At 39.2% G+C, this 15,881-nt stretch overlaps 1 protein-coding gene across 5 annotated transcripts in view; it reads left to right on the top strand.

Moving 5' to 3' along the window:
• Window positions 1–13,991, top strand: part of LOC122798392 (protein tyrosine phosphatase type IVA 3) — a 636,579-nt gene extending 622,588 nt beyond the window's left edge. For all 5 annotated transcript variants that reach the window (XM_044067296.1, XM_044067297.1, XM_044067295.1 and 2 more), the window contains one exon: window positions 10,963–13,991. In XM_044067296.1, the coding sequence (XP_043923231.1) occupies window positions 10,963–11,080 (118 nt within the window). In that variant the 3' untranslated portion in view covers window positions 11,081–13,991. The remainder of the gene's footprint in view (window positions 1–10,962) is intronic.
• Window positions 13,992–15,881: the final 1,890 nt, after the last annotated feature.

Genomic DNA, 15,881 nt, shown 5'->3' with positions numbered 1-15,881 from the left:
AGTACTACTAAAGATCAAACAGGACAAACCAAGGATGATATTGATTGCATCAGACTGGCCACGCCAACACTGGTACCCCCTCTTGTGCAGTGTGTTACTGCTGGCGCCATGGCACCTGCCTCAGACCCTTACCCTGCTGTCACAGCAGGAGAGCCAGATTCTGCAGCCTCAGCTTCAAACCCTGAACCTGGCAGCTTGGCTAATTACCTAATCGCTCAGTTACCATCCATCAGTAAACAAGTGTTGGATGTCATTTTGGAGGCAAGGAGGCCTAGTACTAGAATATCTTATGCTGAAAAATGGAAAAGATTTTGTGCCTGGAACCAAACTCAAGGGATGGGCACAGCAGCGTCCAATTTACCTCAGATTCTTCAATACTTAACTGAGATGCTTCACAAGGGCCTTTCTTTTTCCTCCATCAAAATTCATGCCTCAGCCATTTCAGCTCATTACAACACAGAACCACCCCTTTTCTCTCATCCACTGCTCAAGCAGTTCCTCAGAGGAGCCAAAAACTTAAGACCACCTAGGAGAGCCCCAACTCCAGCCTGGGACCTTACCTGTGTATTGGAAAAACTCACTCTTTCTCCTTTTGAGCCAGCTGCACGTGCAGAGTTAAAATTCCTTTCTTGGAAAACAGCCTTCCTTTTAGCAATCACTTCAGCAAGAAGGTTATCTGAATTAGAGGCCCTTATGGCAGTGGAGCCTTTCATCTTCTTTCATGCGGACAGGGTGTCCCTCAGGACCAATTCCTCCTTAATGCCCAAGGTAGTATCCAGTGTAGCTCTTAATCAGTCCATTCATTTGCCAACCTTCTTTTCTAATCCATAGAACAAAGGGGAACGGATACTGCACTCCTTAGATGTGCACAGACAACATAGATTTTACTTGGACAGGACTAAACCTCAAAGGAAATCTGAACAACTGCTGGTGGCATTTGCTGCAGGGGCAGAGGGGAAGGCTATTTCAAAGCAAACCATTTCTAAATGGATAGGCCATTGCATTCATTTCTGCTATAAGCATCATGGAAAACCTATCCCACAGGGGATTAGACCACATTCAACCAGGGCTGCGTCTACCTCTACAGCCTTTCTCAGAGGTGTCCCTACCCAGGGACATCCTAGAAGCTTCGGCAACCCGAATGAAACTGAAACAAACTACTTGCTCAGCAACCAGAGATGAAAAAGAAAGTGGCCACACAGTCGGATCGTATTTTAAGCTTTCTTCCACTTTAATATCACGTGGACTTCTTCAGAAAAAAACAGGACGCCTCCCTACATCCTGGTTTTATAGTCATTATACAGGAAATGATGTTGTTCTCTTAAACAATGATATTATACTTCAGGTATTAAAGTGAAAAACAATTAGATGACACTTTTTTTATATAAAAAGTTTGCAAATTGCACTGTTTTAAAAAACGTTTCCTTTTTTCAAATTTGTATGTATATTTTAAAACATTATGAAACGTTGACTGAAATTTATAACTATTGACCATATAGAACTTGATACATACATAATCCAATGATGCCAGGATTACTTTCACTTACAAAAATATATATATATATATGACAAAGGCTATTTTGTATGTAAAAAACTACATTGCAATGGTAATCGCTTTTTACGATAAAATACCTCCTTAGACTTCTACATTTGTGAATGAATGTCTAACGTGAGTAGATGATTTGTATCAAAACTCTAGCTACCTAATAATTCTCTCATAATGGAGAGTGCACGAATGTGAAGTTGTACACTGGACCAAGTCCATTACAATCCACCTCGCTCGTATACTCCCCTAGTATGAACGCATGTGCGCACTTACGCACATCACCACTAACATCCACTTGACTGGCAAGAACACACACCACAACAAGGACTCTCCTCTCGCCATCGCAAACACGCAGTGTATGCGAGGGCACGCACATGCCCACAAAAACGATCGTGGACATGCACCCATTTCCTGTATAATGACTATAAAACCAGGATATAGGGAGGCGTCCTGGTTTTTTCTGAAGAAGTCCACGTGATATTAAAGTGGAAGAAAGCTTAAAATACGATCCGACTGTGTGGCCACTTTCTTTTTCATCTCTGGTTGCTGAGCAAGTAGTTTGTTTCAGTTACATCCTAGAAGCTGCTACCTGGAGTTGTGTACATACTTTCACCAAGAATTACCATTTGCCAATTTTCTCTAAATCCAGAGCTGGCTTTGTCACTGCAGTCTTGCAGGGCCTTATAGCTGGTCCTAATGCTATATAAATTCCTTCTCCCATCCTTAGCTTTGGGAATCTACCCAAATGTGATGACTGCCACAGTGAAACACGAAGAACATATTACAGTTGTGTACACTTACCATAAAAGTAGATGTTTGAGTGTATTCACTGTTGCAGTCCTGGTAATCCTCCCTCTAGCCCCCCTGACTTCTTTTGGCTATACCTCTATTCTCCTTTGCTATGCTTAAATGCTTTTTGGTATGTTTGCTTTTTTGTTGGAGGTATAACCTTGTATATACATATTTAATTGCTTCCCATTAGGGGGCACCTGACATCCGGGCAAGAAAAACTGATGTAATGGCGTCTGTGGCATGCTTTATACCGCTGACTACCTGACGTCACGGGAGATGAGACAGCAACCAATGCAGGACCCAAGACTTTGTTAATCAGACTGACTAAGGGCTACTGCAAACAGATAACCCAAAAGTGATGACTGCAACAGTGAATACACTCAAACATCTACATTTATGGTAAGTGTACACAACTGTACTTTCCACATGTACACTATTTTTACCATTTAAAACAACAAGCCTGTGGTTTACATTAATATTTACAGATGACAGAATTATGTGCAAAATTCTGTATGGCTAGGCTGGCAGCCTTCACCTATCTTCACCCAATCTTCACACTTACAACAGCTGGAAAAATAATGATTTCAGACATTTTTTTTATTTTATTTCCAGATACCAGAGAAACTACCCTGCAAATCCCACATCCTTTGCCCATGATTTCAGACATTTTTTTTTCTTTTATTTCCAGATACCAGAGAAACTACCCTGCAAATCCCACATCCTTTGCCCATAGGGAATCTAGGCCCCCTCATAAGGCAAAGAAAATGCCTAGGAAAAGATTCTAAGACAAAACAAGACAGGGGCTCTAAATACGGGAGGCCTCCCTACCCAGACAACTCTGCCTGACAACACTGCTTTTGCTCCCAACTCCTTGGTCCTTCACTCCCCCTGTGCAAAGACTCATCTATGGGAAATTTGCAGCTCATTACTACAAATAGGTCCTCTTCATTGTTAAACATGGTTTTAGAATGACTTGGAAGGAAGTACCTCCATTAAAGGATATAGTCCTCCACTGCCCAGTCAGATAAAATATTTCTCCCATTATTCCAGACTTGATCGACCAAGGCAGCATCAAATCTATATCACGGCAGTGTGCGTGAAAGGAGTTGTATTCTGGTTCCAAGAAAACAAGAATAATGAAGATCTATACTGGGATGTTTCCATTCTCAGCACTTTCTTCCCCTCATTCAAGATGCTGGTTCTGCCAACTCTTCTTCCCTTCATACTTCTGCAAGTCATAGAACACATATAGGAGTGACATACTCATTGTTTAAAAAAAGTGCAGCATAAAGTGAATTTTTTTATTAAAATTCAAGCATCAGCTGCTGCTTTGCTTTTGACATGAGGTTCATAATGTCAGAGTAGTATAGGTTATTGATTATTATTATTATTTATTATTATTATTATGGAAAATGCCATTGGATCATTTTAAACCATTTTGGAGATAGACATAGCCATTTATATAAAAGGAACAAAATGTCTAAAAATTGTGATTTGTGGACAGTCTTCGTAAAAGTGGGCACCATTAATTGAACTGAGTTGTCATTTCTTTAACAACATGTTTTGCCTATTCCAAATATTTTATAATGCCTTATTTAGTATAAAAATTTGCTTTTCAACCATGTGCCATAGGCTTGTTTTAGCTCTGATTTTAAGTCTTCCACTTTTAATCAAAATTGGATCAGCTAAGTCAATTAAAAGAAGGCACAGACTTCAAATTTCTCAGGGAGTTGCATTATAAAATAGTATCAACAGTTCTACTAGATCTGTTCAAGGCATTCAATACCATCTCCCACATCCATCTCTTGAACCATCTTTCTAACCTTAATCTCTCCCAGAATACCTTATCCTGGTTCTCAAGCTACCTCTCTGACAGGTCTCAAGCTGAGAAATGGGGGAAAGGCACCTCAACCTTCCTTCCAATCCCCACTGGGGTACCCCAGGGATCCATATTCGGTCCAGTGCTATTCAACATCTTTATTAGTGACTTTCACAAAGCCATACCCAACACCAAAATTGTACAATATGCAGAAGATTCAACTTTAGTCTGCTGCGCCTCTAACCTCTCAGAGCTTCAAACAGTGACCCAAACTGCTTTCTCCACCACTGAAAACTGGATGCTGCAAAACCAACTCTCGCTAAATGCCAACAAATCCAAAATACTATTATTCTCTCCTTCAAAAGCTTCCCCTCTTGATAAAAACTCGTTCCAAATTATTGGCCAAAGCAACTCTACTATAGAGGTTGTTCCCTTTGCTAAACTACTTGGGGTTACTATTGATAAAACCTAAAATTCGACACTCACATCCAGCAAAACATTAACAAAACCCGTATAAAACTTGGTATGCTATACAGAAACATCCATTTTCTCTCTCCTTCCACCAGATAAACACTCACCACTACCTATCTACTCCCCTCACTAATGTATGGCGCTCCTCTACTAACAAACTTATCTGCCTCTCTCTCCTTCATATTGGAAGTCTGTTATAATAAGATTTCTAAATTTGCAACCAAAGCCAAATTCTCCTCCCATCATTGTACTGCCCTTCATTTGTTAAATTGGCTTGAGCTCTCCAACCATCTAGACTGTCCCCAAATTACTACAGCCCACAGACTAATTTTTCAACCTACTAAGCGGCCAGCACTAGCCAACATCCTTCAGACTTACACTCCTCAGAGAACTCTCTAAGATCTACTCACCAAAACCTAATCACTGTTCGCAAACCCAATTGTCGTGCTGGTCAGCTTCTATCCTTTTCCTTAGCAAAAAAAATGGAATTCTCTTCCTTCCTCTCTAAGGACTTGTGAAAACTTTAAAACTCATTCCTACCTTTCCTCTAACAGGAAATGCAACTGCACTCTTCCCACCTAGCTTAATAATCAATCCACCCCTTAAACTCCTGACTATATGCGTACAAGCTAACCTGACATAAATGTACATATTGTAAATAACATAATTGTACGTATTATAAGTAACCCATCCCACCTTTTTTTTTCTCTCTTTTCCTTCTAAGTCTTTATTCACCCACTCAGTTAAGTTACCACTGCCATCCTAAATATTTAGATACTATGTAACCAAAGAATTTATTCCTGTTCTCTATCATGAAATGAAATTGTAATTGTGTCTTCTTTACTATGATTGTATATGTAACTAAATTATGCAATGCAGAGCTTTTCTCCCTGGGCCTCCACTGAAAACGTGCTCCCTAAGCCGAGTGGACCTACCCGGTCATCAAACTGGAAATAAGTAAATCCCTCGAATTCTCAGAATACCCAGTATGCAGGCTATACTGGGTCAAAAACAAACCAAGCAGAAGATTCACAGTGTGGAGAGTGAGAAGTTCACTCCTTAAAATATGTTATGCACCTAGTTCACTAATAAACTTTGAACCTTAAAACGTACTACAAAATAATAAGATAGTAGGTAGTCCACAATTGAGTTAACAATGGAATATCCTTTATTGAAACACACAAACAAGCGATCCTAGTTGAGTATAATGAAAAGCATTAAAGACATTTAATTAATTTATATATAATTAGGTTGTTTGGAGCAAGGGAGTGGTTACAGAGGGTGGTTCTGATAAGAGCAATAAAAGCATTAAACTCATTCCTTTAACCAAGTCCACTTACCCCCTTAACACCATAGTGTAAACTGAGACTGTGCTACCTTAGAACTGAAACATAAAAGCTGTAGGCAAATTAAAATATATAACACAAGAACAGCTTATTAAGGCTAACCTACTAATCCAAACTTTATTAATTAAGAAACCACCTCACTAACAAAATGGCTAATTAACTGACAAAAGATTGCTTCCGTACCAAATAAATACTTTGTGTGTAAAAAAATATCAGAATATAAATGAGCGTGTATAAATCTACAACTGAACACCTAAGTAAGCTGAAAACCATAGCTATAATTGCTAAGGTGGAAATACAGTGAAAAATGTTAGAAATAAATAGTGAAAGGGTTAGAAATAAAGCATTAAGGCCCTGGGGATCTTTTTAAGTCTGGCATCTAATTAAGGAAGCACTTAGTTTAAATGAGTAAAAGTGTCAGAAAACGGTACCAATGTCAGTTATTTTCACTGTAAGGTATTTACAATGTTAGATATTTGTTTCTAACAGTATTAGCATGTATAATATTAGTGTGTAATGTCAGCATTAATCAGTGCCATATCAGTCTTTTAAACAGTGGGGCAGTTTTCTGAGTTCTAGTCTGCGTTTTATAGAGCAATAATAATTAAGCCCCAGTTTTCTAAAAGAGTTCAGTTTCAGCTGCCACAGTAGTCCCATGTTTTTCTAAAAGATTAGGGATGTCTCCTTCGGGTTCCAAAAGGTCCACATGATCAATAATTTGAAATTTAAAGGTAGTGTGTCTCTTGTGATGCTGCAGGTGCCGAGCCAGTGCATTATTTTTGCACTTCGCTCTGATTTTGGAAAGATGGGAAGAAATCCTTCTTGTAAGTCTGTGGAGCATTTTCTCCACACAAAATGCTTCACAGTCATTGCAGTTTGCCCTGTAAACCACCGGAATTGAGTTGCAGTCACCTCCTGCACTGGTTTTAATCAGTTTCTTTAAATAAGGGCAAAATATGACTCCCTCTCGTATGTGATGACAAAAGACTCACTTGGCTCCACACTTATTGGTGCATGCATCCAGTGGTCTGGGCCTACCTTTAACCCAACTCTTGATGATTCTGGCTTTCCTATACAGAAAGGAAGGAGCTTCTTTAAGGATGTCCATTAGATATAAGCTTTCTGTAATTATGGACTAATCCTCTCTAATAATAATAATCATCCTGTAATAATCAACAGTAAAAGTCAAGATAACAACTCTCTTTAGATTTGTTGTCCATAGGTTTCTTTAAAACCCTCCGGAGTGTTAAGTGCTGGTGAACTTGTACTTTTTAGTTCAATTATAAGTTCCAGAATGCACTAGCTTGCCCCCTGCAGCTTCACAAAAGATACACTGGCTTTAAATTACAAATTACTGATCATGTGGACCTTTTGGAACTGGAAGGAGAGATCCATAAACTATTAGAAAAACATGACCTACTGTGGCAGCTGAAACTGAACTCTTCGAAAACCGGGCTTTAATTATTATTGTTCCATAAAAAGCATACTAGAACTCAGAAAACTGTATCACTGTTTAAAAGACTGTTATATGACTGATCAAGGCTGACATTACATGCTACAAATATCAAACATTGTAAATATTTTACAATGAAAGTAACTCACATTGATACTGTTTTCTGATACTTTTACTCATTTAGCTTAAGGTTCTCCCGTTCGATTATTGGCTGGAGTGCCTTCTGTGTGGAGTCTGCATGTCCTCCCTACGGTCAAGTGGCGTTAGAAAGACATGTGTGAATGGGCGTGCCTTCGTTGAAGGTTGGGCGTCGAGCTTGGCGCCTCGGCACCATAAAATCTACTGCCAATCATTAGCGGACCGGAGTTCCGATGTGGCAACCCCTAACTGGGAAAAGCCGAAAGAAGAACAAGACTAAGTGCTTTCTTAGTTAGACCCCACACTTAAACAGATTCCCCAGGGCCTTAATGGTTTATTTCACTATTTTATTCTAATATTTTTTCACTGTATTTCCACCTTAGCAATTATAGCTATGGTTTTCAACCTACTTAGATGTTCACTTGTAGATTTATACACATGCTCATTTATATTATGATAAGTTGTTTACACACAAACCTGATGAAGGTACGAAAGCGATCTTTGTTAAAAGTGTTTATTTATAAGTTACTAATATTTATTCTGATAGATGTTTAGTGGCCGATCTTTTTGTTTCTTAATTAGTTAATCATTTTTTTAGTGAGTTGGTGTCTTAGTTAATAAAGTTTGGATTAGTAGAGTAGCCTTAATAAGCTGTTCTTATATTATATATTTTAATTTGTTTTAGTTCTGAGGTAGCACAGTCTCAATTTAAAGTGTGGTGTTAAGAGGGAAGGGGGACTTGGTTTAAAGGTATGAGTTTAATGCTTTTATTTCTCTTAACAGAACCACCCTCTGTAACCACTCCCTTGTTCTGAATAAGCTGATACTCAACTATGATCGCTTGCTTGTGTGTTTCAATAAAGGGTACTCCATTTTAACTCAACTGTGGACTACCTACTATTTTATTCATAGGTTCATACTAGGCTATCTGCCCTAGGGCATTTATAAGCCTAGCCAGAGTGTGTTTGGCTTTCGCCACCCATTTTAAATGAATTTTGCTATACTCTTTTTCGAGGTTAGTATACTGTGCCTCTGTCTAACAGTGACACTGAAGTGATACCCGGGATAAACCTACGATCTCCCATCCACTCATCAAGATTCCTCTTGAAGAGAGTCAATGAGGGACTCTGCCTAACCTGGACTGGGATTTTATTCCAGAGTGAAGGGAGCCTCTGGGTTATGAATCTGTCCCTCCAGCATGTCCTATTTATTTCAGTGCTGAGGTTCAAGTCTCTCGAGCGCATAGCTCGATGGGATTTGGATTTTCTGAGGTGCAGCATGTCCATTAATTCCGGGTTGGACATGGCTTTATACGTCAGGCACAGATCGCCTCTGAGCAGGCGGTATGCCACTGAGTAGAGCTCGAGTTTCTTTAACCGGGCAGCATATGGCATCTGTTTGGGCCCTTTGATCCTCTTGGTGAGGTACTTTTGGGGTCTTTCCAGTTGCTGCAGGTGTCTGGTAAGGCACATCCCAAAAGGGGCATTGTACTCAATTATGGACCTGATGAGGGATGAGTAAAGAGGCACGATGACCTCCCCTGATCTAGATGTGAATCCCTTCATGATTAGGTGGGCTATATAAAATGTTTTTCTAACCACTTTGGCCACATGGTTTTCAAATGAGAGATTGCTATCAACTTGGGTCCCCAGGTCCCTAATTACTTCTTCTGTACTTAATGGATTACCACCTATGTGGTAATTTGTGGGCACTTGTTTTTGCCAAAGGGGATGACTATACACTTTTTGGCGTTTAGCTTGAGGCCATGGCTCTGGCACCAGTTGTCTGTTTCTATGAGGCCCTTTTGTAAGATGCTTGTGTCGGCTGGAGAGTCGATTATGACTCCTAGTTTGCAGTCATCTGCGAACTTGGTCAGATGCAGTCCTTCCATGTTGGCCTGTACCTCCGAGAAATATATACCGAACAAGAGAGGTCCCAGGACTGAGTCTTGTGGGGATGCCACTTGTAACTGGTTTGGAGTCTGACATGGCTCCAGCAATTCTAACCATGTGGGTTCTGTCCTTGAGCCAGTTTGCAACCCATCTAGTGACATAGGGGTTTATATTTAAGCTGGTGAGCTTATCTATAATGCCTGAGTGGGGTATTGTATCGAAGGCTTTTGCGAGGTCCAGGTAGGCTGTGTGGACAACCTTCCCCTCATCAATGGCCTTGGTAACTGTTTCAAAGAAATTGACCGGGTTTAAGAGGCAGGATCTGCCCTTAACAAAGCCGAACTGGGTAGGATCCAGTGTCTGTAGGTCCCCAATATCTTTATTTATGAGGTCCATGATGATCCTTTCCATAGCTTTGCAGATCAAGCTAGTCAGGCTTATGGGGCGATAGTTTCCAGGATCCGTTGAGGCACCACCTTTGTGGAGAGGGACTACTGTTGCTGTGTGTCACTCTTTGGGTACATACCCTGTAGTAAAGCTGAGATTGAACATTAGTTTTAGGTTTGGGTTTAGCTCTTCTTGGAGTTCATGTAGGACACAGCCCGGGACACCGTCTGGTCCCATTGATGCTCTGTTTTTTGCTTTGGAGAGGGCGGCTCTTATCTGAGATGTCAGGGGGGCAGCACTCTGCTGGGATAGATATTTGCCTTTTTGGTGGGGGGGGGGGGTTTGCGCTGAACCTGTCAGCTAGGATGTTGGCAATGTCTGTGGGTTCAGTGTATTTTTTGTCATTTTGGACTAATTCTGAGCATATCTGGGAATTCCCACCCAGGTTCCTAACGTAACTAAAGAAAGCCTTGTGATTATCCTTAGTGTCCTGTGCAATTTTTCTCTCGAAGCTGGCCTTAGACGATTTTATGAGTGCCCGTAGTTTTTTGCTAATACTGATCAGTGATGCCTTCCCTTTTTGGGATTTTGCTCTATCATGTAGTAGCTTCCTCCTTCTATTGTATAGTTTGTTTATGGCTCGGGTCCACCAGACAGGACGCCTGCCTTTGGAGGATTGGGTCTTGGTTTTATTTGGGATTGCATGATCCGTGCATTCCTGAAGGTGTTCATAGAATGCGTTTATAAAGGATTCTGTGGTCTGGGCCGTATTTTCCACAGGCCCCGGGGTCTTTGAAGGATTCCACCTCGGTTTTGAGGAGTGTGTATAGTACATGTTTGAAAGTTCGAATTTTATTAGTGAACTAGGTGCATAACATATTTTAAGGAGTGAACTTCATACCCTCCACACTGCAAAGTTTCTGCTTGGTTTGAGTCTTACTGGATACTTGAATTTATCAAAACCTTATTTTTAAAAACATATTTTTCAGTGGATAAAGCCCTAAATATTTCTTTCTAGTAGTGTTTTAAATGGTGTTATGCTTTCTTATATTCTTATTTCAAGATTGTATTTTACTGGTAGTGTTTGACAAAATGTTTTTTTCTTCTTTTTCTTCTAGAAAACGCAGGGGAGCCATTAACAGCAAGCAATTAACATACTTGGAAAAGTACCGCCCAAAACATAGATTGAGATTTAAGGACAGTCATAACCATAAGAATAAATGCTGCACCATGTAACTATGATAACTTCTAGCAAGAAAATGAAGCCATTTCAGTTTAAATGATGAAAGACAATATGATTTTTTTAATCTTCCTCAATGTGTAAAACCATAGACGGATCATGAGCAGCCTTAGTCTTTAATACTGTTTTCGTATGTAGAAACAAAGCTTTCTTCTTCCAGTTCAGATGTGAACATTTGGTCCATTAACCGATACGTGCTTTGTATCATTTTGACATAGTTTCTGAACTTAAATGAAGAACAGCAAGTAGCAGGTGTAGCTCTTACTTGCACAAAAATGTATTTTTACAAGGTGGTCAACAGGAATTGCTTATTCAGCTTGCATTTTGTTTCATCTTGTTGACAAGTACAGTTCTAAGCAATCACAGGGCAATTTGTTTGCACTACACATTTTCGTTGGCATACCATATCCTGTATCCACTCTACTTTTAGAATTAGGGTATATTTCAAGGACTGGAAGAAGTCCACGCCTTAAGGAAATTTGAAAACAAATAATTGAATTTGTTCGATTTAACCTTAAATCAAGTTCACCAGCATCTCTCACTGCAGTGGTTGTTTTCATGAATCTGTGCCTGAATTTTGTTATACTTTCTTTACTTTTGGAAGACACAGGGTATCAGCAGAAACATTAAATCAGAGGTCAAGAATCATCATTTCCTGATTTTATACAGTAAGAATATACACAGAGCACTTGAGACCCACAGCTGACAGCTCAGAGCACATCTTTGTCAGAAGTCGGAGACCACAGTATGTCAGTGTCATGACCAAGTCCTACTTGCTGCCAAAAGCTGTAGCATACCAAATAAATAATCACTAATTTTTGCTGTCAGGTAATCATGGCATATCAAACCAGAACTGGGCAGTGATCACTGTATTTGAAGACCACGGCATGTTTACTTCTGAATTAATATTACTTAACACAGTAGCATTTTGCTTCTAACTTGTACTTTACTTAAGAGGTCACAGCAAACTATCTGCAGTTTTTGCCCTGCACCCTGAAACTATAAAGAAGTCTGCAGCATTCCGTGTCCAAAACTGTTTCTTCTGCATATCGTAGTGCAAAGACCTGATAATTATGAGTTCTGGAATCATATGTGTTGCAGTGCACTTGTTATTTCACAAGCCAAACCTCGCTCACAAGATAACAGTTACATCTTTCCTCTTGTTTACCTCAGTAAAGGACCACTGCCATTTCTTCCTAAATTACCTGCATTAAATTACTGACTACAACACATCCACATCTGTGAATTGTTGCATATTGAGGAATGTTTCCTCATTTCACCTCAAAAAAGCACCTTTATTCACACTTATGATAATGTCCCACATTACATAAAGACATTGGGTATTGTAGATTTCCAGAAACTAAATGAACATAAAAATGTGCTGGGCAATAAGCATGAAGTTGTTGAGATCTCAGAATGCATTTGTTTTTTCCATGTGGTTATTAGCTTTAACTGAGGGTATGTCTCCTATCTTAAGTATGTTGTATTTTTTTGGGAGGGGTGTAATTATTAGTATACCACTCTAAAGCTTTAACTGGGCTGTGAGACAGCAGTTACTGTACAATTTGACAACTTTTTGTTGTGGTTAACCTCTAAATTAGCTCTTACATTATCAGATAGTAGTACAGTAGCTTCCCAAACTGCTTCATACTCTTGTTGAAGACTACAGAATTAAAGCTACCAATCAAGTCTTTTTTGGACTAAATGTAGAAGATAGGCTCCAAACTAAAGGGTCTCACTTTAGTTAAAAACGCAGAATATCATTTTGTATTTGCCTGGTTCATTTGTAGGATTCTAGGATCACGGCATCTATTCCATAACTTAGTGGTTTGCATTGTACTATAACCAAGACTCTTACTGTGTAATCAATAGTATGTATGTACCAGAATTAGTTATTCACACTTCCTCGATAATTACAGATTGTCTAATGTCATGCTTCCCATACTAGTTGCATTCCAAGAATTCTCTATATGGTTGTCCATAGTAGGCTTTACACAATACAGCATCTCCACATTTAGCCCTATATACCGCATGAAACTAGGGCTTGAGTATTCTTATAGCATCTAATGTCGGTAGAGGTTTGTCATTATATGCTCGGACCACCAACCCCACCAAAAAACTAATTTAGCAATCTGTAACTACCGACAGAGCCGGCTGTGCTAGTGCTGACACTGGCACTGTGTTTGTGGTAGAATTCTGTTTACTAGCACACACACAGCATGTGAGTGGTAAGTCTGTTTTGAGGCTGCAGTCTGCTTTGACAGCATTCTGCCAATTTGAAAGGTAGAAATGTGAAGTAATTCACTGCAGTGCACCATATTTACCAAACTTATGTTGACTACACTTATTACTGCATAGAAATCATGCGAAAAAATGTGATTGAGTGGTCTTAAAGCTTCATTGACAAGTGCATTTCTTTGCAGGGTACAGAATAACAAACTAAGAATTTTGTAGACTGTGTCCAAATAACTTTTGAAGGCCATTTTGATAAATGGTTTCATATCAAGCACCTCATATTAAATGTTGCTTTAAAGTCACTGCATATTTGAGCTGTGGGACTTAACCTTATCCCTTCAGGGTTGATTTTCTGTTTTAGAATTTGAGCTCTTGGGTATCTGTGTGGTTTCCTCTGTGTGGTGGTTACACTGGATCAAGAAAACTTGTCTTGCTGTATAGTGCCTCATGTAAGGATTTGCTTTTGAAAAAAAATAAGGTGATTCAGAAGTTAGTCAAGTAAGTGTGACAAGAACAGACCCTTTTTTTTTGGTTATCAGTCAAGCCAGCAATGTGGAACAGTCACGGCACTATTTAGAATTCAAAGCTGCACAACTTTCTTGTATTTTCATGCTCATGACATCTCATGTTTTTTAATTAAGAGAATTAAAGAATATGCACTTTTTCAGTACATAATGTTTGTGTCATGATTTTTTGATTCTGTTGCGTCATCATTTTGTGTTTTCCCAACAACTAGCATATATGGAGTGTTTCATTTGTGTAATGTATCTTGTAGTAGTGTGGTAGTATTGATACCTTTATGAGGTTTCTTTACTAGTGCAACCTTTGAGCTGTTATGTAAGAAAAATAATTACATAACATTTAGTAAATTGCTTTAAGGAACTTTTTTCACTCTGGATCTGCAGTGTTCAGAATTGATGTTTCTAAGGTGCTTGGTTTGTTTCTTTTGGTGTTTTGGAAGTGGAACATACTTTACAGAGCAGTTGTACTGCAGAAAATTATCTTCACAAATTCATAGAATTCCCCAGACTTTCATTTCATATACTTTAAAGATTTGATTCCCTCAACTTCCATTGCCTGACTGGCAACACTCCTAGGCTGAGTCAGAAAAAGGTCCATGGAGATCAGCTCTGTACCCTGGAAAACAAACGCAAATAAAAATACTTAATGGACTTTGATCCTGTAAATTTCATGGGTGCATAATGGTTGCAGTTCTGGCACCCCCCCCCCCCCCAAAAAAAAAAAAAAACGGTGATTCCAAAGACAAAATGATAGGCTGTTGTCCTTCCCCTTTCTATTCTTTGAAATTGAACTATACAGGGTTTGCATACTTTAAGGTACACAACAATTCAGTATTGGCATGTCATTTGGAATCCACTGGTATTTTGCACCACATGAGTTTCCCATTGGTGTTTTACATGATTACATGTGTTTATTATTCACACATACACTTTTATGCTACTTTACTTTTAAGCTACATGTTAAGATGTTGATGAACAGTCTTTAAGAATTTTGCAACTGGGCAATTAGTTTGATCGTTAGATGTAAGTTTGAAAAATCTTTGGACTATATTTCATAGTGTTTTCAACAGAAGAAATGTGACGTCTTGGAACTGGTACACAATACAGCCCAGTTAACATCATTAACATCAGGCAGCTACTGACTTGTCAAAGGGCTTGAAATTAATACTTTTTCTGGTTTAGCTCTCACAGTTTGTTATAGACTTGCATTGGATTTTTGTCTCAGAGTGCAAAAATGTCAGCTGCATTGTGAGCTGTGTGCTTGTGTTGAGATTCACCCCTTCCCTTTTTCAGTGATTTGGTTACCTCTTCCTGTAGCATCTTGTGTTGCTCTTTCAAGCTGCCAACATTGGGGTGGCATGCTTGGTTTGGTCCATACACGTTTTTGTACTACCATAAAATCTAGATGTTCATCATAAAGGTCACTGCTGCAGTAAAATGCCTTTGCAGCTGGACATCCAGTGTAGAACTGCTCTTCTCTTTGCACCAAGGATATTAGCTGGTATCCTGGCCATAAAGAGTAGAATAACAAACATTATCTGCACTTCTTTTCAATTGTAAAAAGTGAATGGGTGCTTGTTTGCAAGCATCTATCAGTTTTCTTCTTTGCAGCTTCCAAGAGTGATGACCTCCATAGTTTGGGCCTATTTCATCATACAAGTTTTACTTTGCAATGCATTACTTGTGTGCAGAAGGTATTTGAGTTTCTGATTTTTTTTTCATTGGCCCTCAGTGTTTAGTGGGAAAAAGCACCAATAAGTGTATATATGGAAGTTCCCCTGAAAGATTATCATTTGCAATGATTGTCTTTTTTTCCTTTCAGGACATATGTTCCGAGCACTGAAAAACCTTTAATGCGAAGACTTTGCTGCAGAGAGCCATAGTCCATAGGCTTGTGTAACACAAGAAGCACCTTGCATTGGGCTTAGGGATCTCCTCTTGCCAAGCCAGAGAGCAATGTATGAGTTTCCAACTTAGAAAAATGGTAAGGAGAGATCCACAGAGCAGCACATAGAATTTGCAAAATGGAGAAACTAAAAAA

Source organism: Protopterus annectens, chromosome 3.part1 (genome assembly GCF_019279795.1).
Source record: "Protopterus annectens isolate FY-2018-M chromosome 3.part1, PAN1.0, whole genome shotgun sequence".
Classification (NCBI taxonomy): domain Eukaryota; kingdom Metazoa; phylum Chordata; order Ceratodontiformes; family Protopteridae; genus Protopterus; species Protopterus annectens.
This window is presented reverse-complemented; position numbering and strand designations above follow the sequence as displayed.